Source organism: Lichenostomus cassidix, chromosome 25 (assembly GCF_008360975.1).
Source record: "Lichenostomus cassidix isolate B80296 chromosome 25, HeHo_3.0, whole genome shotgun sequence".
Taxonomy (NCBI): Eukaryota; Metazoa; Chordata; class Aves; order Passeriformes; family Meliphagidae; genus Lichenostomus; species Lichenostomus cassidix.
The window spans coordinates 196,641-224,156 of NC_139505.1; the positions used below are offsets into that span (position 1 = coordinate 196,641).

The 27,516-nt window shown below is 53.9% G+C and overlaps 3 protein-coding genes across 5 annotated transcripts; 2 read left to right on the top strand and 1 right to left on the bottom strand.

Moving 5' to 3' along the window:
• Positions 1 to 327: 327 nt before the first annotated feature.
• ADAR (adenosine deaminase RNA specific) lies at positions 328 to 13,474 on the top strand. 3 transcript variants are annotated; one of them, XM_085082468.1, is made up of 15 exons: positions 412 to 435; positions 2,497 to 4,047; positions 5,352 to 5,535; positions 5,618 to 5,775; positions 6,181 to 6,322; positions 6,505 to 6,722; positions 6,951 to 7,107; positions 8,079 to 8,250; positions 8,843 to 8,936; positions 10,279 to 10,407; positions 10,511 to 10,644; positions 11,097 to 11,279; positions 11,722 to 11,834; positions 12,255 to 12,382; positions 12,688 to 13,474. In XM_085082468.1, exons 2-15 carry the CDS (start codon positions 2,579 to 2,581, stop codon positions 12,926 to 12,928), a joined length of 3,522 nt encoding a protein of 1,173 aa, XP_084938594.1. In that variant the 5' UTR covers positions 412 to 435; positions 2,497 to 2,578; the 3' UTR covers positions 12,929 to 13,474. The 3 variants fall into 3 exon arrangements, with proteins under 3 accessions (XP_084938596.1, XP_084938594.1, XP_084938595.1); XM_085082469.1 differs by lacking the exon at positions 412 to 435 and adding an exon at positions 1,027 to 1,337; XM_085082470.1 differs by lacking the exon at positions 11,097 to 11,279 and having other exon boundaries at positions 328 to 435.
• A 1,864-nt stretch (positions 13,475 to 15,338) lies between these two features.
• On the bottom strand, positions 15,339 to 19,039 carry CHRNB2 (cholinergic receptor nicotinic beta 2 subunit). The gene is made up of 6 exons (XM_085082471.1): positions 18,512 to 19,039; positions 17,783 to 17,928; positions 17,641 to 17,685; positions 17,206 to 17,315; positions 16,137 to 17,097; positions 15,339 to 15,593 (listed from the first exon to the last, which is right to left on the bottom strand). Exons 1-6 carry the CDS (start codon positions 18,552 to 18,554, stop codon positions 15,423 to 15,425), a joined length of 1,476 nt encoding a protein of 491 aa, XP_084938597.1. The 5' UTR covers positions 18,555 to 19,039; the 3' UTR covers positions 15,339 to 15,422.
• A 116-nt stretch (positions 19,040 to 19,155) lies between these two features.
• UBE2Q1 (ubiquitin conjugating enzyme E2 Q1) lies at positions 19,156 to 27,199 on the top strand. Its single transcript, XM_085082472.1, has 13 exons — positions 19,156 to 19,558; positions 20,632 to 20,736; positions 21,030 to 21,134; positions 21,603 to 21,653; positions 23,536 to 23,676; positions 24,236 to 24,320; positions 24,750 to 24,810; positions 25,344 to 25,434; positions 25,526 to 25,584; positions 25,826 to 25,874; positions 26,044 to 26,139; positions 26,287 to 26,353; positions 26,775 to 27,199. The coding sequence occupies exons 1-13, from the start codon at positions 19,274 to 19,276 to the stop codon at positions 26,804 to 26,806; spliced, it is 1,227 nt and encodes a 408-aa protein (XP_084938598.1). The 5' UTR covers positions 19,156 to 19,273; the 3' UTR covers positions 26,807 to 27,199.
• The last annotated feature ends 317 nt before the right edge of the window (positions 27,200 to 27,516 follow it).

Here is a 27,516-nt window from a genome sequence, read left to right on the forward strand (position 1 = left end):
AGCCCCCTGCTCCCGAGGACACCCACCCAGCCCCGACGCAACCCTAGAGGAACATGTACAGGCTTTAACGAGCAGAGTGCAACCGCAAGCCCAGACGGGTGGGAGAAACGACACCCGAGGCGCATGTGCAGTAGCGCCTATGCACTCTCCCGCCTCAGGCGATGGCTTCCGGTGCTGCGGGTGATGCCCTGGGACACAGCGGGAGTGGGGCTGCCTTCCAGCCGGGGGAGTGATGACGCACGCGAACCATGTGCGCCTGCGCAGGATGCAGGGAGCTGCGCGGCGCCGATATAACCATGTCCCGCCCGCACCAAACATGGCCGCCACACCTTGCCCCGAGGAAAGATGGCTGCCGCGCAGATCCTTGCATTCTGCGCAGGCGCACATGGTTCGCGTGCGTCATCACCATGCGACAGCGGCAGCGACAGCGGCAAGGTAAAGGGGCGCGATGGGGGGGGTGGCAGTGGGCCGGGTTCGGGCCCCGTCGCGCCCTCATGGGTTCTTCCCGCCCCGCGGTGTCCTGCAGCGGCCGCCAGACCCGGTGACACGGCGGGCCCGGGCCGCACAGGCCGCGGTGCGGCCTCCAGCGTAGGCAGCCCCGCGCATCTCCGGAATGCGGCGTGACCGCGTCCCGGCTCCCCAGGGGTCCCGTCAGGGCCAGGCTTCATAGGACGGAACGCGTAGAATAAAGCATTCTCCTCGAATCCCGGCTTTCGGTGCTCGCCGTCTTGTACCCCAGCCCGCCCTCTCGTACTGTGCCCTCCGGGCTCGGGGGCCTCGTCCGGCCGAGCCCCTCGTGCTCGCTGTGCTGTCACTCCCGCCGTGGATGCGCGGGCCTGGGAACGTGGTATGACATGGGTGCAGGTGGCACTCGTCCTGCCGTGGTCCCTGGGTCTCCCTTGGGGATGTAGCTGAAGGTGACAGGTGTTCCCGCACCCCCTCTCCAAGCTGGGAGAGCAGCCCCTTCTCTTGTGCGGACCAGGACCCCGTCCTGGAGGCAATTTGTGAGTGACGGGGCTGAATCACCGTAGGGACCAGGGGAAGGAGCCGCCCTACGGGCTTCGCTTTCCCGCCCCAGGTTCCGCCGCTGGTAACAAACCTCATGATTAATCCTTAAGCCGAGAGCGTGTCTGGGAAAGCCCGAAATGCGGCCAGACCCCGCTGCGAGCTCCCTGGACGGGGCGGAGCAGCTGCTGCGGGAAACGAAACTGAAACGGAGCTCTCAGCCATCTTGGCGGTTGCCCGGCGCCGCTTCGCCGGGACACGTTCTGCGGGTCGGGGTTTCTTTTTACCTTGTATTTTCTCGTAAAATAATTTGGCGTACGAATGAGACTGAGGTAAGAGCGTTTCTTCCAAACCCCACTTCCTATTTCTGCTCTGCTCTTGGCTCAGTGACCACTTGACGAGGCCACTGAGCGGGGGGGTAGCAATGGGGCTCCCTCGTAGCTTATGAGATGGGGAACCTGTCACGCTGCACTCAGCATCCCCATGTTTATTTTGAAATACGTGCCGGTGGTGGCAGCTGAGTGCAGTTTTTTAATGTAAGGGAAATTTAAGTTGGCCTCGAGGTGTGTTTGGTGAAGATGGGGAGCTTTATAAAGATGAGACTTGCATTGGAAAAACTACCTTTGTGACCGTAGGTGCCATAAGGAGGTCATGGAGGAGCAGGCAGGATGGCGGCCCCGCAGTGTGTATCATGTTCCATGTCTTTATCCTCTCAGTTTCGCAGCCAGCTGTTATCAAAGAATTAGAATATGCTGGGCTGGTTTCCTTTTAAAAAGCATATTAATAGTTTAGTCTTATGTCCTGTACTCCAGGGGGGGCATCATGACTGTATGTTATAGAGTGAAATGTGGGCTATAGTCCAAAAAAAAACTTGTCATACTGTTGCCAGCTGCACATCTATCCAATTTCTCTGCATTTTATCATTCTCCTTCCCCTGACATGTGTTGCTTTACCTCTACAGGTCACACAGTGTCCAGGGAGGAAAAGACACTTGGAGTTTCAGACTGTTTTGGCCATGAATCTGAAAATTATTGCAAGCCTGTTGCAGCTCTGTTCTGTGTGACCATGCAAGCTGCTCCACCTCCTTGTGCTCCTTTACCTCCTCATGCCCCCATTTCTCAGATTGCAAAGTAGGTCTGAGGTGCTTTTCGGAGCAAAGGAGTGGAGTTTACTGTGTTTCAGGAATGCATCCTGAACAGGCCACCCAGCTGTGTGCTGGAATCAAGTCTCAACAGGAGCAGCTCTTGTCAAAGCTGCATCTCATGATTGACTTCACCTGCAATTTGGGGCTGCTGGTTCTCTGCTGGGCAGACAGAGTTTGCTGTTTGTGTTCACAGGACTAATTTAGACTCCAAGGAAAAGTAGAAAAAAAAATTGGCAAGGGAGTAGATGTTTGAAATGCCTCGGTAGGTGGGAAGCTGTTTAAACTGCATTTCTAGAGTCCTGTAGTTGTGTAAATAAGTTCTGAATTTCTGTGTTTTTTCTCCTCAGGGCAGGAGAGTGTGGAGTGAGTGACAGCTCCTTTCCTGGCTCGTCAACAGCCCAGTTCCCACGCGTGTCCCAGGAATGCGCTATGATCAGAGGCACTGGGCGAGGCAGAGGCTCGTATCTTACCCAGTCGAGACGTAACTGCCCCAGCACTAATCAACGTTTTTTTAACCACCCTCATACCCCACAAGAAACTAATCAGGAAACCTTTTTACACCAGCAGTTCCTAACAGATCAGGACACTGAAGTCTGTGTGCTGCAGGAGCAGGGATCACCACACAAGGAGTTGCGCACCAGAAGCAGGCGAGCTGCGGCACCAGCTCCCACAGACCGATGTCAGCCCAGCTTCCGCAGGGCCAGGGAGCGTAGGTTCTCCAGCCAGGATCCGTGGGTTGGGACTTTGCCTTGGTATTGCCCTCCACAGTACCATTGTGAGGAGAACTCAAGGCGAGATTCTGACACTGTGAGGCTGAATTTCCAAAGACTGTCTCTCTCTGGACAAGACTATGAACAAGAAATTCTGACTGTTTTCAGGCAGCTTGAGGAGGGGAGTACTTGCACAGCTAATGATCTCGCACGTAAACTTAAAACCCAAAAGAAAGAGGTCAACCGTATTTTGTATAAGCTTCTCAGAGAAGGCAAGTTGCACAAAGGGGGAGAGACACCGCCACTGTGGAGGATTGCCAGCCCCAGCTCAGAGAGAGAAAGAAGCCCTGCTGACCACAGTGCCAGTTGCACAAATCCAGCTCGTGAGAGCAGAGGAGGAGAGCAGAGCACACTTGGCTCAGGAGACGCAGAGATGGCTGAGACAAAGGAGAAAATCTGCAACTACTTGTTCAGTGTGGTGGAAACAACAGCACTCAATCTTGCTAAAAACATTGGGTTTTCAAGGGCCAAGGATGTTAACGCATTTCTTAGCGCTCTGGAAAAGCTGGGAGATGTCCACAAGCAGAACACAACTCCGCCACGATGGTCCCTGACAGACAGGAAACGCGAGAGAATGCAGATGAGGCTGAAGGCCAGCACAGTAATGCAGATGGCAGATCCTGCACCTCCTGAGTTGGATCTTCCCCCTTCTTTTGTCCCTCCATGTCCCCAGGAGTCATCTCATCCCCAGGAGGTGACTATATCTTCGCCGGCAGCGATGGCATCAGAAGAAGAAAGTGTAGAAAATGGACAGCAGCCTTTGGGGCAGACTGGTCAGGGCAATGTTGGTGACACCAAAGCAGGTGTGTCTGAGGACACTAAGCCTGAATTCTCCAGTTTGAGTAATTATGATAACTCAGAAAACAGCAAGTGGACCACAGATGATATCCCAGATAATCTGAATGCTATCAACAAGCAGCCTGATAAGTCAGAATGCATAATGAATTCTCAGTCTTCCCCCAGTTATGCTGCCCAGTTCGAAACTGCTTTCCTATGTACGCCTGCCGAGAAACTGATAGCTTGTCAGGAGAAGAATCCCGTGAGTGGCCTTACTGAATATTCCCAGTACACATACCAACACTGTGATTTTGTCATGTTGGAGCAGAATGGACCCTCTCATGAGCCACGGTAAGAAAATGTCCTACTTTTTCTGATCTCTTTTCCCTTAAAATGATTTGACTTATGACTAAGTTCACCCACTCAACTCTGTCCTGAAGAGGCCTGCTCATTAATGTTTATTTCATTTGAGAAGGATTAGCCTAGTTGTTTCCTTGCATCAGCTTAAAAAATAAAACAAGGCTAAAATTTAACCCTAGGTAGCCCAGTTTTGGTAACCCTGCTCCTCATTCTGAGCAGTGAAGATGGGAGTAATCTCTTCACTAGGTCTCATCTCAATTACTTGCCTTCAGTCTGATCATATAGGGGGAAACTGGTATTTCTAAGCTGCCTCTCAAGATGCTGTCACCCTGGAAATGGTGTAAAGGGAGCCCAGAACTAAGTGTTTGGGTGCAGGTGTTTTGGGTTAGACAGGGTGCCCCCACTCTGGACATCTCTGTGTTGTAGCAGATCAGAACAGATTCTGTGAGCTGAGCATGTGGCATGACATTGCAGTTGGCCAAGTCAGTCTCTGGAGTCCTGATTCCCCTTGCAGAATCATGGCTGTTACTGAACACCAGCAAGACAGCAAAAAGCACCATATGAGCCACACTGGAATATATCAGTAGAACTGATAGACGGGAAAATTGGCCTAATTTCTAAAGATGGAGTCCCAGAGTCTTGCTGTTTTGGTTTTTTTATAAGAAAGGATCTGAATAGATTCAGGACCATAATCCATCTCCAGGTCTGGCTTGACCCACTCTCCTTGGAAGTGGGTTTCTAGGGCTGGAGGATGGAAGATAAACTTGCTTATTAGTGTTCACAGGAATGGGGGAGACAGAAATGTCAAAGGCAAGAGGTTTATGTGAGGTGACACCTTTCTGAGGTGGTGTGAATGCCCTGGATAGCCACGGACAATGCCGGAGGGAGGATTGACCCTGAATGACCATGTGCAAATGAAACACAGTGCAGGCTGCTTTTGAGCTTTCTTATTCCTGGGCAGGAGTCACAATAGATCTGCCTGTATACAGCCATTACCTGTTTCTGGCACCTTGTTGTGGAACAAGGCAATTCATCCTGTTCCTTCAGAACAAAACCTGGAGCTGCTCCTCTCTTGTGAACACCTCTGGAAACACAATGAAACAAGGGTCCAGACGCAGTGCTCTTTGGGTACCCTTGATTATTTTTGTCTTCTGCACATGGCAGCCTGGGTTTACTCTCCCAGCCAGGAGCTGGCTGTTTCTTCTCCCTCGAATTCCAAGAGCAGCCTTACTTACTTGCTCTGAGAAGACCACACTTCTGCCTCTCAATTTACTCCTTTGGTTTCTCTCTCAAAGGTTTAAGTTCCAGGCAGTGATTAATGGGCGCCGATTCCCACCAGCAGAAGCAGGGAGCAAAAAACTGGCTAAACAGGAGGCAGCAGCTAATGCGATGAAGGTCCTGATGAGTGAAGCAGAGAATGGAAGTCACAGTGGAATTAAACGTGAAGAGCCATTTCCGTCTGACTCGAAACCAGAATTGGTGAGTCCTGTTTTCTTTACTTTGTGATGCTGCTCAAACAGTGTTGAGTCTGACACTGGTTTCCTCCATCTTCTTTCTGTAGCCTTTGCAGCTGGAGCCAGAGCTGTCATCTGCAGCTGCTCACCTCAACCTGCATCCTGGGAAACACCCTATCAGCGTATTAATGGAGTATGGACAAAAATCAGGGAACATAGTTGAATTCCAGCTGCTCTCTCAGGAAGGCCCACCTCATGATCCTAGGTATGGCATATTCTTGTCAGCTATGAGGGAGGATGGAATCTCTTTCTTCCCTGTCCTTCCCCTTCAGCATGCTGTCCACATTCCTTGACTTGTCACTGGCCTAGCTGAGTGCTCCTCTTATCCAAGGATTCTAGTCATGGCTCCTCCAAGACATCTAGCTCCAGAAAGAGACCCAAAGCACTGCCCTTTCTCAGAGAAAGGATGCTGTTTCTTCTACCAGATCAGGAGCAGGTTCCAGTCCTGTACCCTACCTGATGGTATTCTACTGGGATATCGTGATAGATTTCAATTGCAGATAAATTGGAGATAACCCATAAGGATTTACCTGGAAGTGGGAGGTGAGGAAAATAAACAGATTGAGACACCTGTGGCTAACACCATTCGTGTGCTTTAATGTCCTGTCAGGTTCAGCTACTGTGTGAAAATGGGTGACCAAGTTTTCCCTGCTGTAGTAGGAAACAGCAAGAAGGGAGCAAAGCAAATGGCAGCAGAAGTTGCTGTGAAGATTCTTTCTGGAGAGTCCATACCCCATGTCTTGCCTGAACAGGTATAAAGAGTGTCTTTATAGGACCCAAGTGTTTTGAATTGTATGTTCCCCCTCTTACATTTCCTAATCTGCTGAATTTCATCCCACAAGGTCATGGGGCAGAGATTTGCTGCTGCTCTTGGCCTGCAATAAATGCAGGTGCTCAGTGTTTAACAGCCTTTTCCTGTCTAACTCTGCTCTAGCCTGTTGTGAAGCTCCACAGTGACCAGTCTATGCACAGCTGTGGACCATGTATCACCACTCCAGATGAATCCAAGGTGGTGAAAGCGAAGGGTGTTGGGGAGCTCATCAAATATCTTAACGTCAATCCTGTCAGTGGCCTGTTGGAATATGCCCGTTCCAATGGATTTGCCGCAGAGTTCAAACTCATTGACCAGTCAGGACCTCCCCATGACCCCAAGTAAGTAGCTGCATCTGGCAGAATGAAATTTTGCACAGCTGCTGTTGTCCTGGAAAAAAGGCAGAAAGCTCAAAATTGCTGATGCCTTTTGAGATGTCGGCAGGGCTAGTTGCTGCCTCTGCCAAACCTTGTCCGAATCACAGTAAACTCTCTCTGCTTCCTTTGTCTCTCCACTGAGAGAATATAAAAAGCAAACGGAAATCCACACGTTTCTTGTTTTCTTTATAGGTTTGTCTATCAGGCAAAGGTTGGAGGCCGCTGGTTCCCAGCTGTAACTGCACACAACAAAAAGCAGGGCAAGCAGGAGGCAGCCGATGCAGCGCTCCGAGTCCTGATTGGGGAATCAGAGAAGACTGAGCGCATGGAAGGGATGAATGTCACCGAGGTAAGTCTTCTGCCAAAGGTGGGACTGTGTAGCCCTGCCTATCCTCCTCCTTTCACTCCAACACTAAAATGCCTTCAAAATCAATGTGATACCTTTGTTCTCTGCAGCTGTAGATAACCTGATGTGGTTTTCCTGAAGTGGGTTAGATGTTTCCTCAGGGTGCAGGCATATCCTTCTGTCCTGCAGGCCTCTGCTTTAGGGCTAAATTATTATCAGATTGTTCCACAAGCTACTGAAATGTGTTCTTGTGGTAGAGTAGGAACATGCTTATTTTTAATTATGTGACTTTTTTATTACTTCTTCCAAATTTCTTCATGCTCCATTAAAAATTATGTATCAGCTCAAAAAAACTTATGCATCAGGTAAGAGCAAAGCCCTGATTGTGTCAGGACGGCTGTCCCAAGCCTGGGCTGATTTAACTCCCATTTAGAGTGTTGTGATCTCTGAAAAGCCGCATTCCAGGCAGCACAGCTGAGCACAACAGTTGGGGCTCTAAATAGCAAAGCCATCAGGGAGGATTTGTCAGTCAGCAGTGCTGGAGGAGGTGAGTTGGTCTGCAGTGGGAGTGACTGTGCACTCTCCTCACAAGCAGCGAGAGGAGGAATTCCTCCAAAGCCAGGAACAGATTTCCTTGGCTGAGTCTCTGGAGATATGCAGGATGGTTTTGTTCCTTCTCGCTTGCGGTTTTCCCTGGCATTCTCAGGAGGCCGTTCCTCAGCCCATGTCACTTGCTGCCAGGAAGACAGCTTGCTGCTGTCTCCAGTGTGGCCAAAGCAGAACTCAAAGCCTTGGATGGGGTTTTCCCAGAAATACCTAAAAGAACTTCACCCACCCCTTGACATAGCACTGCCCAAAGCTCAAAGTTTTCTGTGTTCTGCCTTCTGCTTGGAAAGCTGTGCTTCAAGTTAGCTCATTCTTGAGCTGTGTTGTGTGACCTGCTCATGATCTGTGCTGTTGTGTCCCCATCCCAGCTCCCTGTGAGCGGCAGCACACTACACGATCAGATGGCCATGCTGAGCCACCAGCGCTTCAACACCCTCACTGCTCACATCCAGCACAGTCTGCTCGGACGCAAGATCCTGGCTGCCATCATCATGCGGAAAGCAAATAAGGGCTTGGGAGTGGTGGTCAGCATTGGAACGGGTATGAACAGCTTCTTCCAGCACACTTTGAACTCTCACTTCAACACTAGATTTCCTTGTCAGCCACAGCTCAGAAATGGCTATTTCTGTAGGCTTCTTCAGAGAGGGCACAGAACGTTCCCAGGGCTTGCATGGTGTCATGAGTGATCTGGTTAGAGAGAAAGAGAATGAAGCGAATATGCCTGCAGCTATATTGCTCTTAATCTTTGCTTGCATTGCTGCGTGCTATTCTGTGCATCAGAGCATGGGTTCCTCATGTGCTACAGCACATGATCCCCCAGTTTCTTGTAGCTGCATGTACCTTATCTCCCTCCCTGCTTCACTGCCAGGCTTCTACCAGGAGTGATGGGCTGAAAAGCCCTTGGGAAGGTACAGTGACCTGAAACTCACGGCAGTTTAGGTCTGTCTGTCCCTAAAGTGGTGTCCCTTTGTTTTCTTTATTCTGCTTGGATCAGGATAGTGATTTAATAGGCAGGGTGCTACTGCTGCTGCTCAGGAGCCCAAAGAAGTAAGACTTCCTCTGTCTGTGAAGCCATGTCTTGACTATGACACCTGCCCTATGATTTAATTCTTTATTTATTTGTTTGTTTCAGGTAATCGCTGCGTGAAAGGAGAAGAACTAAGCTTGAAGGGGGAGACAGTAAATGATTGTCATGCAGAAATAATTTCTCGTAGAGGCTTTGTGAGGTGAGAAAAGCAGAAACCCAAAGGGAGAGGGGCCTGCCAGGAGCTGCTCACTGATTCTGGAGGGTGTAGCTGAAACACACCCCTAGTTCTTTACTGTGCTGAGAGATGCTGTGATCCTCAGACACTGTTCACCCATGTGTTGTTAAATAGAGGGAAGTTATTTCTGATAAGAAGGGGCAGTGCCTGAATGATGCCCAAATTAGTACTGGATGGGAGACTTGCCAGGAGCCCAAGGGCTGCATTTGATGTACTTAAAATAAAGCCTTCTGTTGAGGCTGCTGAGCTGGTGCACCAGGCGCTCTCCAGCTTGAGCATGGCTCCTGCCACACCAAGCCACTGCAGCTTGGTCTCCTGCTGGCCTTTCTGGGTCTGGGTGTAGAAGGATTCAGGAAAACAATCTGCATATGTTTGCTTTGATAAGTCAGCAATCCTTTCTCAGAGGCTGGAAAGAGTTTTCCCAACTAAACCACACAATTGTTCTCTTCTCTGTATAAACACTGTGGCACTTTTAAGTTTTTGAAACCTAAAGTGAGATGAAGCTGGACTGCTTGGTTAATGTCTGTCCTACAGTTATGAACAAAAGAAATCAGCTGCTTCCTTCAAGTCTTTGTGTGTTGCCACTGTGCTCTGCAATCCTCAGCAAGGGAAAGTGTTGAGGGCAGGTCCCTGGGAAGTGATGAATCAGGATTGCATCTTGCTTACTGTCTGTTTCAGCTGTTATTCTTAACAGCAGTGTCTGCTCTGGCACAGCAGAGTGAACTCTACCGCTCCTTGCAAAATCAGTCCCTGCACAGGCTCTGCTCAAGGACTTTTTGGGAAGCTGCAGTTTTTCTGTAGTCCTTGACACAATGTTGAAGACCTCAGGGTTTTCCCTGGCCAGAAGCAGCCATAAAAGATCCCATCACTGTAAACAGATCGTGGACTCATTCTAATACCACTTGAATTCAGCTGCCTGCGGGGTCATTTACTCTTAATGCAAACTTGCCGCTGACTAAAGGTGATGGTTAACAACCTTGAAGTCTTCTTCACACTGGGATCAGATGCATGCAAGCAGCACCCAGCCAGGCACCTTCTTTTCTCCTTCCAATGCTTCCCTCTGCTTCCTGGACAGGATACTGCTTTTCTACTGCTTGTCCTCTGCATGGCAGAAAATCTGCTGGATTTTTTTCCCTTTTTGTGCATCAAGTTCTATTTGTTGGCTTCCCAAGCATCCTCAGCTACAGCTCCTAGTCTCTGCTCTCCCATGTGGCAGGAGCGGGTGATGTGGGACCCTGCCTGTCAGTTGAAGCACTCCTTGTCTGAGAAGCAGAGCAGCTTTTTGACTGGATGGTGTTATTTTCAGGTTTCTTTACAGTGAGCTGATGAAGTATGACCCGTCTAATCCTTCATCTGCAGAAGAGAGCATTTTTGAGCAAGCGGGAGGAAAGAAACTCAAAATAAAGAGCAGTGTTACCTTTCACCTCTACGTCAGGTTTGTGGGGAGGGGTTGAGTGACTGGCATCAGCAGCACTGTCATGCCCCTGGCCCTGTGTCTCATCACAGTCAGTGCTAACCAGGGAGGGTTTATCTTCCAGCACAGCACCATGTGGAGATGGAGCGCTCTTTGATAAATCCTGCAGTGATCAGGCAAACGAGATGGGGCAGCCCCAGCACCAGCCTCTCTTTGAGAACCCCAAGCAAGGCAAGCTGCGGACCAAGGTGGAAAATGGTGAGTGCAATCACTCTCTGCGTGGTGGGTGGCTTCGGTCCTCTCCTCTGAGCCTTTCCGGTGCTCAAGAGCTTCTTTACCCCTCTCTGTGTGCTGTTGTGGGATTTGAAGCATTCAGGAACCAAAAGAGGTAGATGGATGGGATTAGAGAGTCCTTTCCCCTTCCCAGTTCTGCCTGTTGCACCACCACGTTCATGAAGTTTGCAGCTGAAGTTTGATGCAAATCTCCTAGGTCTGTGCCCTCCCCTTCAAGCAAAGTAGTATTCTGCGTCAGCCATGTTGAAAATTACTTGTCACTACTCAATACTGAATGCGAGATTGTTCCTTGAACCTGGTGTCAGCCACGGAGTTCGCTCTGGGTGTCCAGAAGTTTCTTGAGCAGTTGCTGATGGGGTTTTTATTTACTGAATATCTGACACTCTACAGAAAACCTTTCTTCTTCTCTTGTACAGGGGAAGGTACCATTCCTGTGGAGTCAAGTGACATTGTGCCCACATGGGATGGGATCCAGCATGGGGAGCGGTTACGAACCATGTCCTGCAGTGACAAAATCTTACGCTGGAATATACTTGGCTTGCAAGGGGCATTGCTGTCACACTTCCTGGAGCCGGTTTATCTGCGTTCTGTTACACTTGGTGCGAGACCCTCCGTCCTTTCGGGGTACAACTGGGCTGCAGTGACAACTCGCCTCACTCCCCCGTGTGATGGCAAAGTTTGTGGAGGGTGTGAGGGTGTAGGAGTAACAGACTGAAATGTCTTTTTTGGCAGAGCTGTTTGAAAATGAAAAGGTAGTCTATGGATTTTATGTTGTGGGTGGAGTGGGTTTCTCTCCAAAGTTCTGGATTTTTAGGAGGCACATGTGATCTAGGAGGGTGAGACAAACTGCGTGTTTGTGTCTTCAGTGAGAAATATTGCCATCTGTAAACCTTTGTCTTACGCACCTAAGATACATGTACTGTGCTGATCCACATGCCGTGGGCTTTTGGGAGCCTGTAAGCAGTGCTGCAGTTCTTGGGATTTGGCCAATCCATCACCTGTGCTATTCTGTTTCCTAGATCTTCATCTTTGTCTCCACAGGTTACCTGTACAGTCAGGGTCATTTGACCCGCGCCATCTGCTGCCGCATGGAGAAGGATGGGAACACATTGAAGGGAAAACTCCAGGCTCCGTATCACGTTAACCATCCTGAGGTACTGCAGTCATAGTACCTCTTGATCTGTCTGTTCCCCATACCTTTGCCTGTGGGTTTGTGGGTCCCCGAGGCACTCCTTGGGCAGCAGCCCTCCAGCCAGGAGCAAGAATTAGTGGCCAGAAACACAGAATCATACAGTCAAAGGATATCCTGAGTTGGAAGGGACCTACAATGTCTCATCAAGTCCAGCTCCTGGCCCTACACAGGACAACCCCAAGAACCTGCCCTCTTTATATCACCCCATATTTTGGGGCTTACTGGCAATGTCTTAGTCTGGAAAAAGGACACTAGAGTCACCCCTGTAGCCTTCAACCCAATAGGAACCTTACCCTTGTGGCTCTGGAAACTTTGGGATGTGCTGAAACTGTGAGGGATGAAAGGGGCAAGAGACTCACGCAGCAGGAAATCTCTTGCACAGGTTGGGCGAGTCAGCGTGTATGACTCTGCAAGGCAGACGGGTAAGACGAAGGAGTCGTCGGTGAATTGGTGTCTTGCTGATGAAAGTGAAGTTGAAATCTTGGATGGCACCAAAGGGAAAGTAGATGGGTAAGAAGAGCCTTTCCTGACACTGCCTTTTCCTGACACTGTCTGGGGAAAGGGGGGCATCTCTGAGGTGGGGAGTACGCTCTGCACTGTTACAGCACCCCGTGCATGGGGTTGGAGGGAGGAATTTCAAACAGACACGAGCAAGCGCTCCTGAAGGAAAACAAAATGTTGCCCAGCCTGGACCCTACCACAGGCCCCTGCCAAGCCCAGAGCTCCTCCATTGTAGGATTTTCCCTGAGCCCCCTGCTCCTCTTGGCTCTTCTCAGTGTCACATCCCTCATTGCTGCCATTGTCTTCCTTCTCAGTCTGAAGCTGGAGGTGTCTCGTGTGTCCAAGAGGGAAATGTTCACCCTGTTCCAGCAGCTCTGTGCCAAGAACAACCGCAAAGACCTGCTTAGCTTCTCTGTGTACTCGGATGCCAAGGAGGCAGCCATGGCGTACCAGGCAGCCAAGCAGTGCTTCTTCAGCATGCTGGAAGAGCTGGGCTATGGCAGCTGGATCCGCAAACCCCAAGAGGAAGAAAATTTCTTTGTCCCTGATGCATGATGAGGCACTCTGCAAGGAGTGGGGGGTGAATGTGCACAGGCGTGTGTACAGCTGTGCTCATCCTGCTTTCACCATGGTTTTGGAGTGGAATCGGGACTGCAGCAGTTTCCTCGTAGGCCTGGCTGCCTTCTCCCTATCACTCAGTCCCTGCCTTTTTAAAATGTGCATGTAAATGATTCTCCTTTTTTTTTAAGCAAGGGCAGGCTCATTCCCCATTTGCTTTTTTATAGTTTTGTCTCCCCTTTATGTTTTTAAAAGGAGGCACAAGAAACCAGAGGAATTCTCAAGACTGTGAGCTTGAAATCTTTGGACCATGCACTGAAATCCCTCTGGCAGGTTTTCAGGCAAATTTTCTCCTTTGAGAGAACAAAAAAAAAAAAAAAGGAAAAAACCCAGGCTGTTTGACTGGTATTCTATGTCTGTTGGAAGATGAGTGGCAGCCCAGCTGAGCTGGGACATGGAACTGACCTCTGCAGGTGCCAGCAGCAGGACCAGCATCACATTCTGCATTAATAACAAAAAAGAAAATTTCGGTATTGTTGGTCATGGGTGTGTTAATTCCTGCTGAGGAGAAGAAGAAGAGGTGAAGAGGGGCCCATGGCATGGTTTGGAGAGGGACAGAGATGAGTTAATATTTGCTAAATGACTAAGGGAGCTAGGTAGAGCTGTGACAGCTGGGAATTGAGCCTCTTGCCTCAAGCATGGGGCTCATTGGGCAGAGCTGAGCCTTTAAGGGCTTGAGCTGGCTCTGAAATGCTGGGGCAGGGCTCGCCCAGCTCCTTCCCCCACTGCTAGTTCTAGGGTAGGGTGTCTGTTTTCCCGTCTCTGGAGGCCAGTGGTGGCTGCAGGCCCTGTCTTGTGTCTGTGTCTGAGCTGAACCACAGGCCAGACCTGCTGGTGGAAGGTGAGAAGTAGCAATGCTGTTGCCATCCAAAAGCAAGTTTATTGGCTGCTGCTAGAGCAGCCCCTTTCCCTGTGCAAGGCAAGTGCTGGCTTTGCCTGGGGTGAGAGCTGATGCTATTCATATGAGACAGAGACAAAAGAGCTGTTAGCATGGAAGCACAGCCCAAAGGAGCATTGAGGCTGGGAGTGAGGCCCTGGCTGTGGCCATGGATCTCCACAGGACAGCTGGAGGCAGCCAGGATGGGGCCAAACAGGATCAACACTTGCTGAAAGTTCTGCTGTCACAGGTTCACCCTGCTTGCAACTGTCCTTAGATATCCACTGTAGCACAGAGCTGTGAGGGGTAGGAACTGCCTTGGCACCCAACACAGAGGAGGGCCAGGTGGCTCCTCTATATGTGGCTGCTCAGAGAGGTGTGCCTGAGGCTACAGGGGTTCCTGTTGTGCTCCCCACACCCAGTTCTTGCGGGTCTCCACTCGTCATTGGGGCACAGCAGGACCCCCCTATCCTGCACTCAGTCAAGGCTGGACCAACAGCAGAGGGGACATGGATACGATGAAGTGGGATAAGCCTCTGGCATGGGGCTTTAGGGGCAAAACTCTTAACACTTAGCTATTGGGGTGGACTCCTGAGAGCAGGAGCAGCAGCTGGAGCAGCTGGGATTTCTCTGGCTGGGTGAAGTGCTGGGATTTAAACTAATTTCTAGCGTGCGGCTTCCCCTGGCCTGCCAACACCACTCCCCCCAGCCCCGGGGATTAGTGGTATTTATAGCAAACACTGCATTTCAGTTTTCCCCAGTGAGACCAATTGCTGCTGGCCGTGAGAGGGCAGGACATGCTGCCTACCTGGCCATGGCTGCCAGCTCAGTGACCCACAGTGGGGCCTGGTTGCCAGCAGCTCCCAGCTTGGGTTGATTAATTGTGTTTTCCTTTTCCTTGTGCAACTTGCATTGTGTCTGCTCTTGGCTCCAGTGCACTGAGCCTGGAGTGGAACAGAAAACGGTGGAACTTGAGCAGCCCCTGGCACTTGCTGTCCTGGCCCTGCCTGCAGGTAGGACCTAAAAATAGCCTCCTCCTGCCTGGTCCATGTGCTCACCTCAGGGAGCCAGAGCTGAGCAACTTTATCCTCCTCCGCATGCCTCTGCTCCTTCTCTATATCTCCTGGGAGCCCTAGAGATGGCAGAGGGATCAGCAGCATCAGGATGAGCCAGGAGCTCCCCACTGGGGCTGGGGCTCTGGCCCTGCATGGCCTGACAGAAGATGCAGTGAGTGACTGGTGCTCCCAGGAGCAGAGGAAAGAGCTGGGCATGTCTCCATGGAACTGGTTTCATGCTCCTATGCTCTCTCTCTTGGCAGCTGGGATTTTCCTCTTCCAGAGCCAATGCCTTCCTGGCCTCTTACCTTTGTCACAGGCAGCCAGACCTCCACCCAGCCCTGGCCAGATCCTGTTCCCTCTGGCTTACAGAGCACAGTCTAGGATGAAATGACACCAGATGGAACCAGCCCGGTCCTGTGTGACTATTTATTGGTTTGCAGCGGCTGCCTGAGCCCAGCATCCAGCTCTGTGGCCCTGGGACTGGCCATTCCCCGTGCTATTTGGAGGTGGGGGTGCCCTGGCCCAGCTGCAGCAGGGAGTTGGTGGTGTAGTTCTGGAAGAGGGGCTGGAGGAACATGCCAACGGTGCCAAAGACACAGACGAAAACGAAGATCCACAAGAAGAGACGGTCGATGACCATAGCCACATACTTCCAGTCCTCGCTCACCTGCGTGGGGCCAGGAGAAATGCTGAGTCAAGCTGGGGCCCCACATGTTGCCTGACACTGCCCAGACTGGGAATTTGGCATATCCTCAGAGCCCCAAATCTGCTCCCTCAGTACTCCAGCTCTTGGGGCTGCCTGCCAGCCTGCTATGGGCCCCACGGGGCTCACTCCCCCTGCTGTCACCCTCACTACAGAGCCCAGGAAACATCTCCCCAGTGATCAGAGCCAGGGGTGCTCTGCAAAATCTGTAGCCTCATGGTGCCATGCAGAGCCGAACCTCCTGGGTTTCCAGAGCAGCTTTTTAAGCCTGGGACTGCAGTGGTGGGTCGGGGACCAGTGCTGGACCCCCTGCCCAGGCTGCAGCTGCAGGGGCTCACTGGGCAGAGGGCTAGGCAGGGACCCCCTTGGTGCTTGGGCACATCCCTTCCTGTGGTGCAGCCATGAGCCAGCACACTCTGCAACCCCGTAGCTCTGCCTGCACGCTGGAGCTCTGGCCAGCCGTGAGCAATAGCTACCCTCAGATGCACACCACCAACCCCAACTTACGCTCTGATCATCATCCTCACTGCGCATGTGGTCAGCGATGAAGCGCACGCCATCCACCGCTTCCTCCAGCCCACAGCTGCAGCCAGCTGCAGGGGCCGATGCCTGCCCCTGTCGTTCCCGATAGCCGTTGAGCCCCTCGGCCTTGGCAGCACCAGGGTTGGCATAGCAGGTGCAGGTGTGGGCACCAGCCTGGACGAAGAGAGTGGTGGCGACAGCACGTTCCTGGGTGTGTCTACGCTGGCGCAGGCGCTGGCGTGCACAGCTCTGCCGTGGCTGCTTCATGAAGAGGAGCGCTGGGAGCTTGTGGAGGAAGAGGGTGCGGACCCAGGGCGGCATGGTGTGTGTGGTGGGCGAGCGGTGGTGCACGTTGAGCACACAGACACTGGTGACAATGGAAAAGGTCACCAGCACCATGGTGAACATAAGATACTTGCCCACTAGAGGTACATCCAGCGAGGTGGGTGGGACAATCTTGGAGATGAGCAGGAGGAAGACGGTGAGGGCAAGCAGGACAGAGATGCAGAGTGTCATCTTCTCACCACAGTCAGATGGGAGGTAAAATACAAGGATGGCCAGGGAAGTAATGAGGATGCAGGGGATGATGAGGTTGATGGTGTAGAAGAGTGGCTTGCGCCGAATGATGAAGTCGTAGGTGATGTCCACATAGGTGGAGTCATCAGGGTTCTCGTTGCGCCGCCCTGGCAGCGCCACAATGTCCCACTCGCCACTGGGTGTGAAGTCATCCAGGCTGGCCACCTCACTCTTCAGCACCAGGTCAATCTCGGTGCGGTCGTAGGTCCAGGAACGGAACTTCATGGTGCAGTTCTGCTGGTCAAAGGGGAAGTGCTTCACCTCGATCTTGCATGCGCTCTTGTAGATGGCAGGTGGCAGCCAGAAGATGCTGCCATCATAGGATATCACTGCGTTGGAGTAAAAGGAGACCTCATACATCCCATCGGCGCTGGGGTGAAGAGATGTGCTGTCAGTCCTGGTATTGTCAGCCCTGGCAGTACCACACTGCCCCCACCCTGGGTGGGGTTGGGGCACACATAGCCCCCCCAAAACCTACTTGTTGTAGAGCACCACATCAGGCAGCCAGATGTGCTTGGAGGGCAGGCGGACCTTCTTCATGTTGTCAAAGTCCTCAGGCTTCCACGTGAGGCGGTAGTCCTCCCACTCCTGAGGACAGGTGGGATCAGCCCAGCCCAACCACAGGATGGGGGCCTGGGGCAAGGGGGTGGGTCAGGGCAGGGGGGACATAGGGGTCCCACACAGGCTGTATGGGGGGCTATGACAGGACAGGGTGGACGTTAGGGTTCCACACAGGGTGCAAGGGGGATCCCCATGATAGGGATGGGTCTCAAGGCAGGGGCTGGAGAGTCCTGGCGCAGGGGGGACATGGGCCTTCCCAGTGCATGGGGGCCCAGGACAGGGTGCAGGGCAGAGTCTTGAAGCAGGGTTGACATGGGGGTCCCAGGGCCACGTCAGAGTCCAGGATGCCCACCTGGGTCAGCCAGACGTTTGTGGTCATGATCTGCTCCCGCTCATGCTGCAGAGAGAGGGGGCCAGTCACTCAGGGTGCTGAGGGGGTTTGGGACCCCCTCCCTTGCCCTGTAGGTTGGGGAGTAGAGCCCTGGCCGACTCACCACACTGATGAGCTGTGCCAGTGACACCATCAGCTGCACGGTCACCAGTTCAGAGCCATTGGTCGCTGGCCGGATCAGCTTGTTGTAGCGTGCAGGGTCCAGCAGATACTCAACCAGTCGTTCCTCTGTGTCTGTGCCCAGGCTCCCTGGGGCGTGGTGAAGCCTAAGTCCCATGGTGGCGGGCAGGGGCCCCCACGAGGATCTGGGGACCCCCCGGGATAAGAGCCTGTACCCGGCCCGAGGCTCTGTGCTTGGCAGCCGGAGAGCAAGGATGATGGGGGCATGGTGATGAGGTGTGGGTATCAGAGACAGGCATGGAGCAGGAAGAGCCGGGGGGAGGATGGGAGGTCTGAGGGGCTCTATGACTGGGGAAGAGCAGTTGGGCAGGGCTGGGGGGCTCCTCTTTGCCCTCCCCTGCCTGTCCCTGCGATTCCCTGCCTGTTCTTGACACCCCCTCCCCCGTTCCTGTCGGTCCCTGCTCACCCCCGGCACCGTCCCGGCGGAGCGGCTCAGAGAGCCGGAGCCCACGGCGGCCGCATAGCCCCGGGGGGGGTGGGGGTGGGGGGTCGAGTAGCTCGGGGAGTGCCAGTGGCACTGGCATAGCAGCGGGGACAGTACCGGCTCCACACCGGATCTGTCCCGTGCAACAGGGGCAGCCCCCGGGCCCGGTCCGATCCGGTTCCCTCCCCGCCGGTGCCGGTGCCAACCCCCACGGCCCCCGACACTTACGTCTGAGGGCAGCGAGAAGGCAGAGGACGCGGAGCAACGCCATGGGGGCGGCCCGGTGCCGCCGCTGGTACCCGGCGCTGTCTACGGTCCTGACCAGGCGCTGTCCGAGGTGCTGGAGCCGGCGGCGGCCCGGGCGGGGCGGCCCCCGGCGAGAGGCGGTGCCGGGCGCTGCGCCGGGGCCGCCCCGTGCTCCGGCTCCGTCGCCGTCACCGCCGCCGTCAGCGGCTCCGGGGCCGCCCTCTCCTCCGCCCCGCCGCGGCCCGGAGACACGGCGGAGGGGTCTGAGCTCCGCCCGCCCGCCACTCCACCGGGGTCCCTGCACGGTGCCAGCGGGGCGCCGGAGCCTCGGGCGGGAATCAGAGCTGGGGGGCAGAGCCGTGGGAGAGTTCGCGGGTGGAGTCCGGGACCGGAGCCCCCACGGCTCTGCCGTACACCGGCAGGGGGGTCGCAGAGTCAGGGCTCCCGGGCCTTAGGGCGCCCCGTCCCCGCGGGGCTCCAGCGGTGGCCGGTGCCCCCACTTCGTGACCCCACGTGACCCCCAGGCAGGGGCGGCCCCCCCCTCTGCCCCCCGCTGGCCCCGCCCAGCTGCCCTGGCGCTTCCCGAGTGTCACTTCCTGTATGTCTTGAGGTACTTCCGGCGGGTTGGCCCCGCCCGTTCCGGTGACGGCAGTTCCGGGAGCGGGTCCGTCCCGCCGCCATCTTGGGCCGGCTCCGGGGCTGCGGCGGCGGCGGCGGCGGCGGAGCGGGTCCCTCCATGGGAAGATGCAGCGGGCGGGGCCGGAGGAGGCGGCGGGGGCGCAGGCGGCGGCGGGGGGACCCGGGCGGAGCGGGGCCGAGGTGGCGGCGGCCCCCGCCGGGCGGCTCCTGAGGCGGGAGCTGCGGCTGCTCGAGTCCATCTTCCACCGCGGCCACGAGCGGTTCCGCATTGGCAGCGCCTGCCCAGACGAGATCAGCTGCGAGTTTGTCCCAGGGGCCGGGGCCCGCGCCGGTGCCTCCGCCTCCCGAGGGCCGCCGCCGGGACCCGTCCGCATTCACTGCAACATCACGGTGAGGCCCGGGGGTGCAGCGGGCCCAGGCTCTACGGGGACACCGCAGGGGTGGCCCCCCTTTGCGGGTACGGCGCTGCCGCCGTTGAGGCCCGGGGTGAGCAGGGCCTGGGCCCCAACGTCCCTGGCGGCGGCTGCGGGGCGCAGGGGGTAGCTGCGGCCGGCCGTCTCCTCCTTGGGGCCTGCGGGAGTGCCGTACGAGCCGCCCCGAGCTCCTGGGGGTAGCGGCTCATGCCGAGAAAATCAAGGGGCAGTGCCCGGCAGCACTCCTGCCGTCCCAGTGGCCCCGTGTACGAGACTGTGCCCCCGTTTTCCGCCTCCCCCGGTATTGTTGTGGGGGGTTTCCCTGGGGGCTCTGATCTGCCTGGAGAAGAGGTACCTGCGGTAACAGCGTCGGTTATTGCTGTCTGCACTGGCTCATCCGCACTGGGTTTTTAGGGATCCTGGTGATAGGTGGCTTGGCACTGGGTTGCTGATCCCCTCTTTCATCACATGTTACAGCTGGCTTGTGGCTCCAGACGAGGAGAGCCAGCAGAGCTTGAATAGCCCCTGGTGCAGGCTCTGAATGGAGCCAATGACCAGGATTTTCTAGAGGGTCGAGTTGAGAGTGTTGCCAGAGCATTTGTCCTGGGTTAAAGGCACTTGCTTGGCCTCTGCCCTGCGTGGGTGCTGCCGTGTTCTTCTACAACTGCTTGTGTAAAGCTGCGAGGAGAGCAGCCTGTGGGCAACATGGGATGCCCTCAGTGTCCTGCCTCAACTGCCTCCCACGACTTAGAGGGGTGGCCAAAGTGCCGCCGCTCTCCCTCCATGTTCCATCCTGGGCCAGGGGCACATGGCACAGAGCCAGTCTGGCATGGTCAGAGCAGAGGTTTGTTTTTCCCTCAACCCCAGGATTATGCTGGAGGGTGGATCTGTTGCTTGTGTCCTGATCTCTGCAGTCCAGAGGGACCTGTTTGCAGAAGACGCAGAGCTGCAGCCCCTGCCTGGTCTGGCGTGCTGCTCTGTGCACCACAATGGGCTCTGTGCACCACAATGGGCTCTGTCCCACCAACACCACCTTCTCCTCCTCTCCAGGAGTCTTATCCAGCTGTTCCCCCGATATGGTCTGTGGAATCGGACGATCCCAACCTGGCAGCCATCCTGGAGAGGCTGGTGGAAGTCAGGAAAGGGAATACACTGGTGAGATACGCTCCACTGCCTGGGAGAGAGGAGGGCTAGCCACTTGGGGGAATAACTCCCTGCTTGCACATGCCCAGCTGCCTGAGGCGGGGATTGCCTCTGGTTTCATGAGTGTTCCAGATATTTGGGATGAGCTCCTCTGACTTTGTTTGATGCTGGGGTGGGATTTTGTACCCATGTCTACTGCTGCTTGGAGTAGGAAGGACCAGCCCCAGGGCTTTTGCTTGTTCGTGCTGAGGCTCAGCTCAGCATGGGGGTCCCTGCACTTCCCTGACCCTCTACTCTCCGGACAGCTTTTGCAGCACCTGAAGCGAATAATCTCTGACCTGTGCAAACTCTACAACCTCCCCCAACATCCAGATGTTGAAATGCTGGACCAGCCTCTGCCAGCAGAACAGGTGAGTGGCTCAGGAGTGAGGCTCCCCCAACATCCAGATGTTGAAATGCTGGACCAGCCTCTGCCAGCAGAACAGGTGAGTGGCTCAGGAGTGAGGCTCCCCCAACATCCAGATGTTGAAATGCTGGACCAGCCGCTGCCAGAAGAGCAGGTAAGTGGCTCAGTAGTGAGGCTCCCAAAGTTCAGAAAAACATCAGTTCTGTGATGTTTGCTCTGGAGGCTTCTAGGGGTTACCAGAGGAGAAACACAGTGGGTGAGGGGTTGGATTTCCTGTTCTGGGTGGTGCCAGCCTGCTGCATGTGTCTTGGTGCTGTTTTCTGTTAAGGCTCTCAGCTACTCTTTGCTTTTAATTTGGTTCTGCTTGTACATCCCTATTTGACCTCGTGTTGAAAGTGTCTGGGACAGCAGGAGAACATTGTCCCAGGATGGCGACTGCACAATCTCTGTCTCTATCCTTCTGTTCACACAGAGCACCCAGGAAGAGGTATCCTCTGAAGAGGAAGATGAAGAGATGCCGGAGGTAAGTGCCATGTTGCTGTGTGAGGAAATACACCAGAGAGCTGAGCACAGGGAGAAAGGTGCTGAAAGGTGCGAGAGCTTGGGGGCCTTGCATGGGAGAAGCTTGTGGCATCCAGAGAGGGAAGTTTGATCAAAGTCTGGATATCCTCGGCATTTTGATGCTGAGGATACTGAGGCATGGCTAGGTGCCACAAGTTCACAAATCCCAGGAGAGTGCAGAGGCTGAACAGCGTAGGCGTGGGCTCCTAAGGCATGTGGATGAGCTGTGAGCAGAGCTGCTTGGACAACATCTGCCGTTCTCTAGAGTGTGAAATTTCTTTGGGAGAGATGGGATTTCTGGGTTGCTGTTGTTGGTGGGGAAGTCAGCGTTGCACAGGACTCCCACAGAGAGGATTAAGTCAGGTGGCTCTGTGTGCAAGTGAGCTAACTGCCAGGAGTGGTGGAGGCAGCCACACTTCACTGCAGGCTGAGGGCATCACGCTGTAGAACTCACAGGCTTTGGTTGTTTGGTTTGCAGCTTAGAGATCTCTAGAAGTGGGTGGAATAATCTTGAATCTCCATGGTGACGTTTAGCGATGCCTCACACATGTGAGCAGCACAGACACTGAGTCAGCAGAGCCGTAGAGCCTGGGGGCAGGTCACTGAACAGCAGCACCCCAGCAGCTGGGGGGGTTTTAGCAACGTTAAGTGCTTGCTAAATTAAAGCTGGGCTTTGCCAGGGTCCCTGGGGAGAAGTAGAAGGGTTAAACTCACACCAGCGTAACCTTGCAAATCTGTGAATCTGCTGCTTCATGGCACATCAGTGCTGTGCAAGGCCTCCAATCCTGTGGGCTGGAAGATAAATCCCTGGGAACTGAGCATTCCTCCTTGCACTCTCTGATAACGCCACACATGATGGAGAGAGAACGCTCTCATGTAGAGCAAAGGTTTCGTGCTGAGCAGTGGGATTTGTTGGGCTGTGTGGAGGAGTGGAGCAGCAGAACTGTGCCCTGTCATGGAGATTTATTATGCAGGTTAATCCACTCGAGGGATTTTCTAGGAGGTTCTGTTTTCCTGTGTGACAGTCTAAAAATGTCAAAGCCCTCCCAAAAATGCTGCTCAATAGCCACAGCCAGCCCAGAGAGGCCAGAGTAAACACTTGTTCAGATGATTTAGCGCAAGCGTTTGAGTTGTGCATACCTACAGCCATTTCCAGCTGAACCCTGTGTGCATGGGGAGAGAGTTCTGTAGTGGGCCCCGATGGCTGCAACTGTTTTTTCACATTGGGGTCTTGCACAGGTGTTACTGTGGGAAACAGTGAGGGGCAAAGGCTCTTCTGGGCTCAGGTACCGCACTTGGGGTGTGCTGAGCTGATATGCAGAGAGCCCCCAGACTGCTGTGAAATGTCCACTGTTGAGGGCATAACGTCTCATGCAGCTGGACCCATGCAAGGGTCTGTTCTTCTTGTGGCACTAGTGACCTGTATCCATGTTGAGGTTTGGATGGCAAAGGGGGCCCAGGTGGCCTGGCAGCGCTGCGCCCAGGGGCTGTGCTTTGTTCAAGCCATCCAGCTGCATAGCACAGGCTGCTGAAGCCATGGGCATGCCAAGATCTAGGGCCTCTCAGCTACTCAATGGGGCTCATTGAGGAGCAAGAGATTAATGGCTTGTTATAAACAAGCATGAGACACCGCAGGGAAGAACCCAGCAAACAAAGGGCTCACATGAGCCCAATGGAATGCCCAGGCCTTGTGTCTTCCACTCTGTTTGTACCTCCGATCAGGAGTTGGGGCTTTCGAGGGTGGAAGAGTTGCACTGGAAATCCTTCCTGGTTCAGGGCAACTCAGTCCTTGGAGCAGGAAGGAGCAAAGGCGCATGTCTTTGACCTTTCCTCTTCCTTCCCAGGACACTGAGGACTTGGACCACTATGAGATGAAAGAGGAAGAGCCAGCAGATGGGAGAAAGACAGAGGATGAAGGCATTGGAAAAGAAAACCTGGCCATTTTAGAGAAAATAAAAAAGAACCAGAGGCAAGATTACTTAAATGTACGTGTCACCCGGTGGGCAGGTGGGTTGGGGAAACAAAGGGACTCAAGGGCAAGAGTGATGGAGGCCCTTGCCAGCCCTCCAGCCCTAAATCAGAGGGGCTGTCTCCAGCCAAAGGTACAGCAGTACCAGTTTTCTGGGACTGATGGGGCTGAAGCCAAGAAGTCTCTGAACTGCCTCTGCAGCTCAGGGAGCGCATTGGGTGCCTCAAGGGCATTGGTGCCCCATGTGCCAGTCCGCCTGCAGTAAGATCTGGGGGTTCCCTTCTGCCCCCAGGAGCTGCGCCTCATGTGAGGCTGTAGTGGTGGCTGGTGGGTTGTGCTTTTGTACCCCTGGGCTGAGATTCTAAGACAGTAGAGAGGACATAGAGGTGATTCTGCTGCAGCTGCACTGCCTGAGGTGACATACTTGGGGCAAGGGCCAGACTGAGGTGTGAGGGGCAAGATATGGACTGCTACAGAGGCTGGACAGAGTTGTAGCTCAGGTGTTGACCTCATAGAGCAACAGCTCTGGTGAGTACAGCATAACAGTGCAACTTTCTCCTCCCTGTTCCTCTCAGGGTGCGGTGTCTGGGTCTGTGCAGGCCACTGACCGGCTAATGAAGGAGCTCAGGGATATTTACAGATCACCAAGTTTCAAGGGCGGTGAGTGCTGGCAGGAGCTCCGTGGAGGGGGATTGCTCCTCATTCTGTGGGGTACCCAGTGGGCCTTGGAGCTGTTCTTCTCAGCTAGGGGGAGGATCTCTGGCGTTTGATGGCTGTGGCTCTGTCAAGAGTGAACAAAACCACCTTGCCATCTCTGTTCCCTGCCACTGCTGGGTGGAAGTGAGGAGCATGCTGTGGGTTGGAGGATTATCTGACTTTGAGGGGCATGGTCCTACTCCTTTCCTGAGCCCAGGGACTCAAGAGAGAAACTGCTGCCCTCAGGACTGTCCTGGATAAGCACTGCTTTTTATGGAGGGACTTTGCCCAAATGAGGCTGTGATGAAGGGCCCAGGGGATTTGAAATCTGGATGATGGCTCAAACCTTTCTCAGTGTCCCCCCACAGTGAGCCACCTCTGTTCTCCTTGCAGGATACTATGCAGTTGAACTAGTGAATGACAGCCTGTATGATTGGAACGTCAAACTCCTGAAGTAGGTGGCCCAGCTTGGGATCATGCAATTGTGGTGGGTTTTGGTGATGGGACCAGAAGTTCCCTGTGAGCAGAGGGGATGTGAGCATGGCAGGGGATCACCCAGCACACCTTGGGTTAGCCTCTCTCGGGCAGCTGGCTTGCTGTCTCCATGTCGAAAAGGAGATGGTATCTCCAGACAAGATGAGATAATCTGAGGGCTCTGCAAGTCTCTGCTGTTCCTACAGTCCGGAAAGAGGTGCATCAGGCAAACTCTGAGCTTTCACACCCTCCAGACACCAGTGTTGCCTTTTCCTTGGGCCAGGCAGTGTTTATTTTTAAGCTGGCAGCATGGAAAAGGGGTGTGATGGTCTTCTCTGCAAACTGGAAGCAGAATGCTGGCAGCCCATGCTGTCGCTGCCCTCGGCAAGAGCCTGAGGGCCCGTGTGACTGCCCGGCTGTGCAGGTACGGCAGCTCTGGGGGGCAGTGGCAGTGAGTGCAGCTGACCTGAGGTGCAGGGCCTTGACTGACCCTCTGCGGTTTTCCTGTCACAGGGTTGACGAGGACAGCGCTTTGCACAACGATCTCCAAATCCTCAAAGAGAAAGAAGGAACAGATTTCATCCTGCTCAACTTCTCCTTTAAAGTAAGGCTCCCTGAGACGCCTGGCATGGTGAGGCGAGAACACCTCAAGGAACACCTTTCTCAGTTGCTTTGCTTCCCTTCTCTTATTCCAGGATAACTTTCCTTTTGATCCACCATTTGTAAGGGTTGTGTCCCCGGTGCTGTCAGGGGGGTGAGTAACTATCTGTTTCTCTCTGCTCTGCAGTGCGGCTTTCTGCAGGAGTTTTCACTGGGTTTATTCAGTGCTGTGCAATATTGTGACTTCCTTAACATGGATTTGTCATTGGGAAGCACAGATGGGGATGGTTAGCATATTTTTTCCATCAGAGAGCTAATCAGAGAAGATACTTCACCTCAGTGGGTGGGTACGACCACATCTCTCTGTGCAGTAACTTTGTCCAATTCCTTCCCAGGTATGTTTTGGGTGGCGGTGCCATCTGCATGGAACTGCTTACAAAACAGGTGGGTGCTGGTCCCTGCAGGAACTGGGGGAGCTGTTCTGCCTGCCACACTCCATATTTCTGACAGCTCCTGTCAGGACATTGCCTGGCACAGCTGGGGAAGGCTTTGGTTGCACTGGGAGCACAGTCTCTGGGGTGGGTCTGGCCTCACCATGTGTTCCATCCCTCAGGGCTGGAGTAGTGCCTACTCCATTGAGTCGGTGATCATGCAGATCAGTGCAACGCTGGTGAAAGGGAAAGCACGAGTACAGTTCGGAGCCAACAAGGTAGGGCCCGGACACTGTAGGAGAATGGTGGGTGGCAGTGGGGTGGCAGATGGGGCACAGCCAGTTCTGGCTGCCCAGGGGAAGGTATGTGGGATGGCTCCCCCAAGGTTCCTGCTGGACTGATGGTCTCCCTGCCTTCCCTTGCAGAACCAGTACAGCCTGACAAGAGCACAGCAGTCCTACAAGTCCCTGGTTCAGATCCATGAGAAGAATGGTAAGGGCTATGGGAGTGGGCCTGCGTTTCCCCTTACTTGTTTGGTCTCCCTGGACAAGCCACTCTAGTTTTATCCTGCCTCAAGTGTGTGTGACAGCAGCAGTGGCAGCTGCTGTAATGTAGTGTGGCTGCAGAGTGCTGCTGCCCTCTCCACTGCCCAGTGCTGGGCTCCTATGGCTGGGCACCTAGGGGCAGCACCTCACTGAATGCTTGGACTTCATGATCTGAGAGGTCTTTTACAATCTAAATGATTCTGTGATTGCCTGTGCAGTGTCAGGATGTAAACCAGAGAGAAAGCCTCCCAGCTGGGGATTTGTGGCCCTTTGGAAGTGGGACTTGGCAGCTTTCAGCAGCATTTCCAGGTGCAGATTGCTGTTGCCCATGCAGTTTCCTCCCTCACTGATCTCTCTCCTCATTTCAGGCTGGTATACACCGCCCAAGGAGGACGGCTAGTGCAGATGCTGCAGGACCAATCTGAATATCTTCTGGATGCTCTGTTTGGATCTTACTGATGCCTCTTGGCTTTCTCCCAGGATGTAATAGCTCTGCCTGTTGCAGGACAATACTGGCTGTTCAAAACTCTAAATAACTGTTTAAGGAGTTGGACTGACCCAGAACACTTGCTGGGCCCATGCTAGCAGGCATTCTTGTTAAAACAAACTCTTGAGCCTCTTGTATCGCTGGAAACTTTTGACTGTACTCCAGTCTAGAGCGTCCTCCTTACCTATGCTATGGATTTAATTTATTTTCTTATTTCATGTACACTGCTTTTTTTGTTACAGTGTATGATGGATGTGTATGGAAAATGTATCTTTGGAGAAAAATTACAGTTTGTTAATTTGAGAATGCTGGTCTAACTAATTTTTTCCAAGCTGCTGCTGGGTGGTTTGTGACCTGCAAACCCTGCCACAGCCCTGGTCCCAGGGTGGGGCTGTTGATGGAGCTCCGGTGGGCCCAAGCCCTGCAGAAGGGCTGGAGCAGCTGCCTTGGAAGAAGAAAAGCCCTTTTTGGTTTTGTCATCAAGGGAGCAGGGTTTCTGCCCCTGTCTTCCCTTGGCAAACCCAGCTTTGCTCTATAAACTTCACAACTCTGGAAGCACAGAGGGGAGGATCCGTGAGGCTGTCCTCTCCGTTACAGTGGACAAGGGGTTTGTGGGTGCATCC

Excerpts from the sequence above, each read along its gene's own strand:
- ADAR (XM_085082469.1), top strand. Across the intron at positions 10,645-11,096 it reads GCGGACCAAGGTGGAAAATG|GGGAAGGTACCATTCCTGTG; the intron begins GTGAGTGCAATC and ends TCTCTTGTACAG. Across the intron at positions 11,280-11,721 it reads TCTGCGTTCTGTTACACTTG|GTTACCTGTACAGTCAGGGT; the intron begins GTGCGAGACCCT and ends TTGTCTCCACAG.
- CHRNB2 (XM_085082471.1), bottom strand. The coding sequence starts at position 18,554 with ATGGCGTTGCTCCGCGTCCTCTGCCTTCTCGCTGCCCTCAGAC. Across the intron at positions 17,316-17,640 it reads CAAACGTCTGGCTGACCCAG|GAGTGGGAGGACTACCGCCT; the intron begins GTGGGCATCCTG and ends ACCTGTCCTCAG. Across the intron at positions 17,098-17,205 it reads GATGTGGTGCTCTACAACAA|CGCCGATGGGATGTATGAGG; the intron begins GTAGGTTTTGGG and ends TCTTCACCCCAG.
- UBE2Q1 (XM_085082472.1), top strand. The coding sequence starts at position 19,274 with ATGCAGCGGGCGGGGCCGGAGGAGGCGGCGGGGGCGCAGGCGGCGGCG. Across the intron at positions 24,811-25,343 it reads TGGAACGTCAAACTCCTGAA|GGTTGACGAGGACAGCGCTT; the intron begins GTAGGTGGCCCA and ends TTCCTGTCACAG. Across the intron at positions 25,875-26,043 it reads TGGAACTGCTTACAAAACAG|GGCTGGAGTAGTGCCTACTC; the intron begins GTGGGTGCTGGT and ends TCCATCCCTCAG.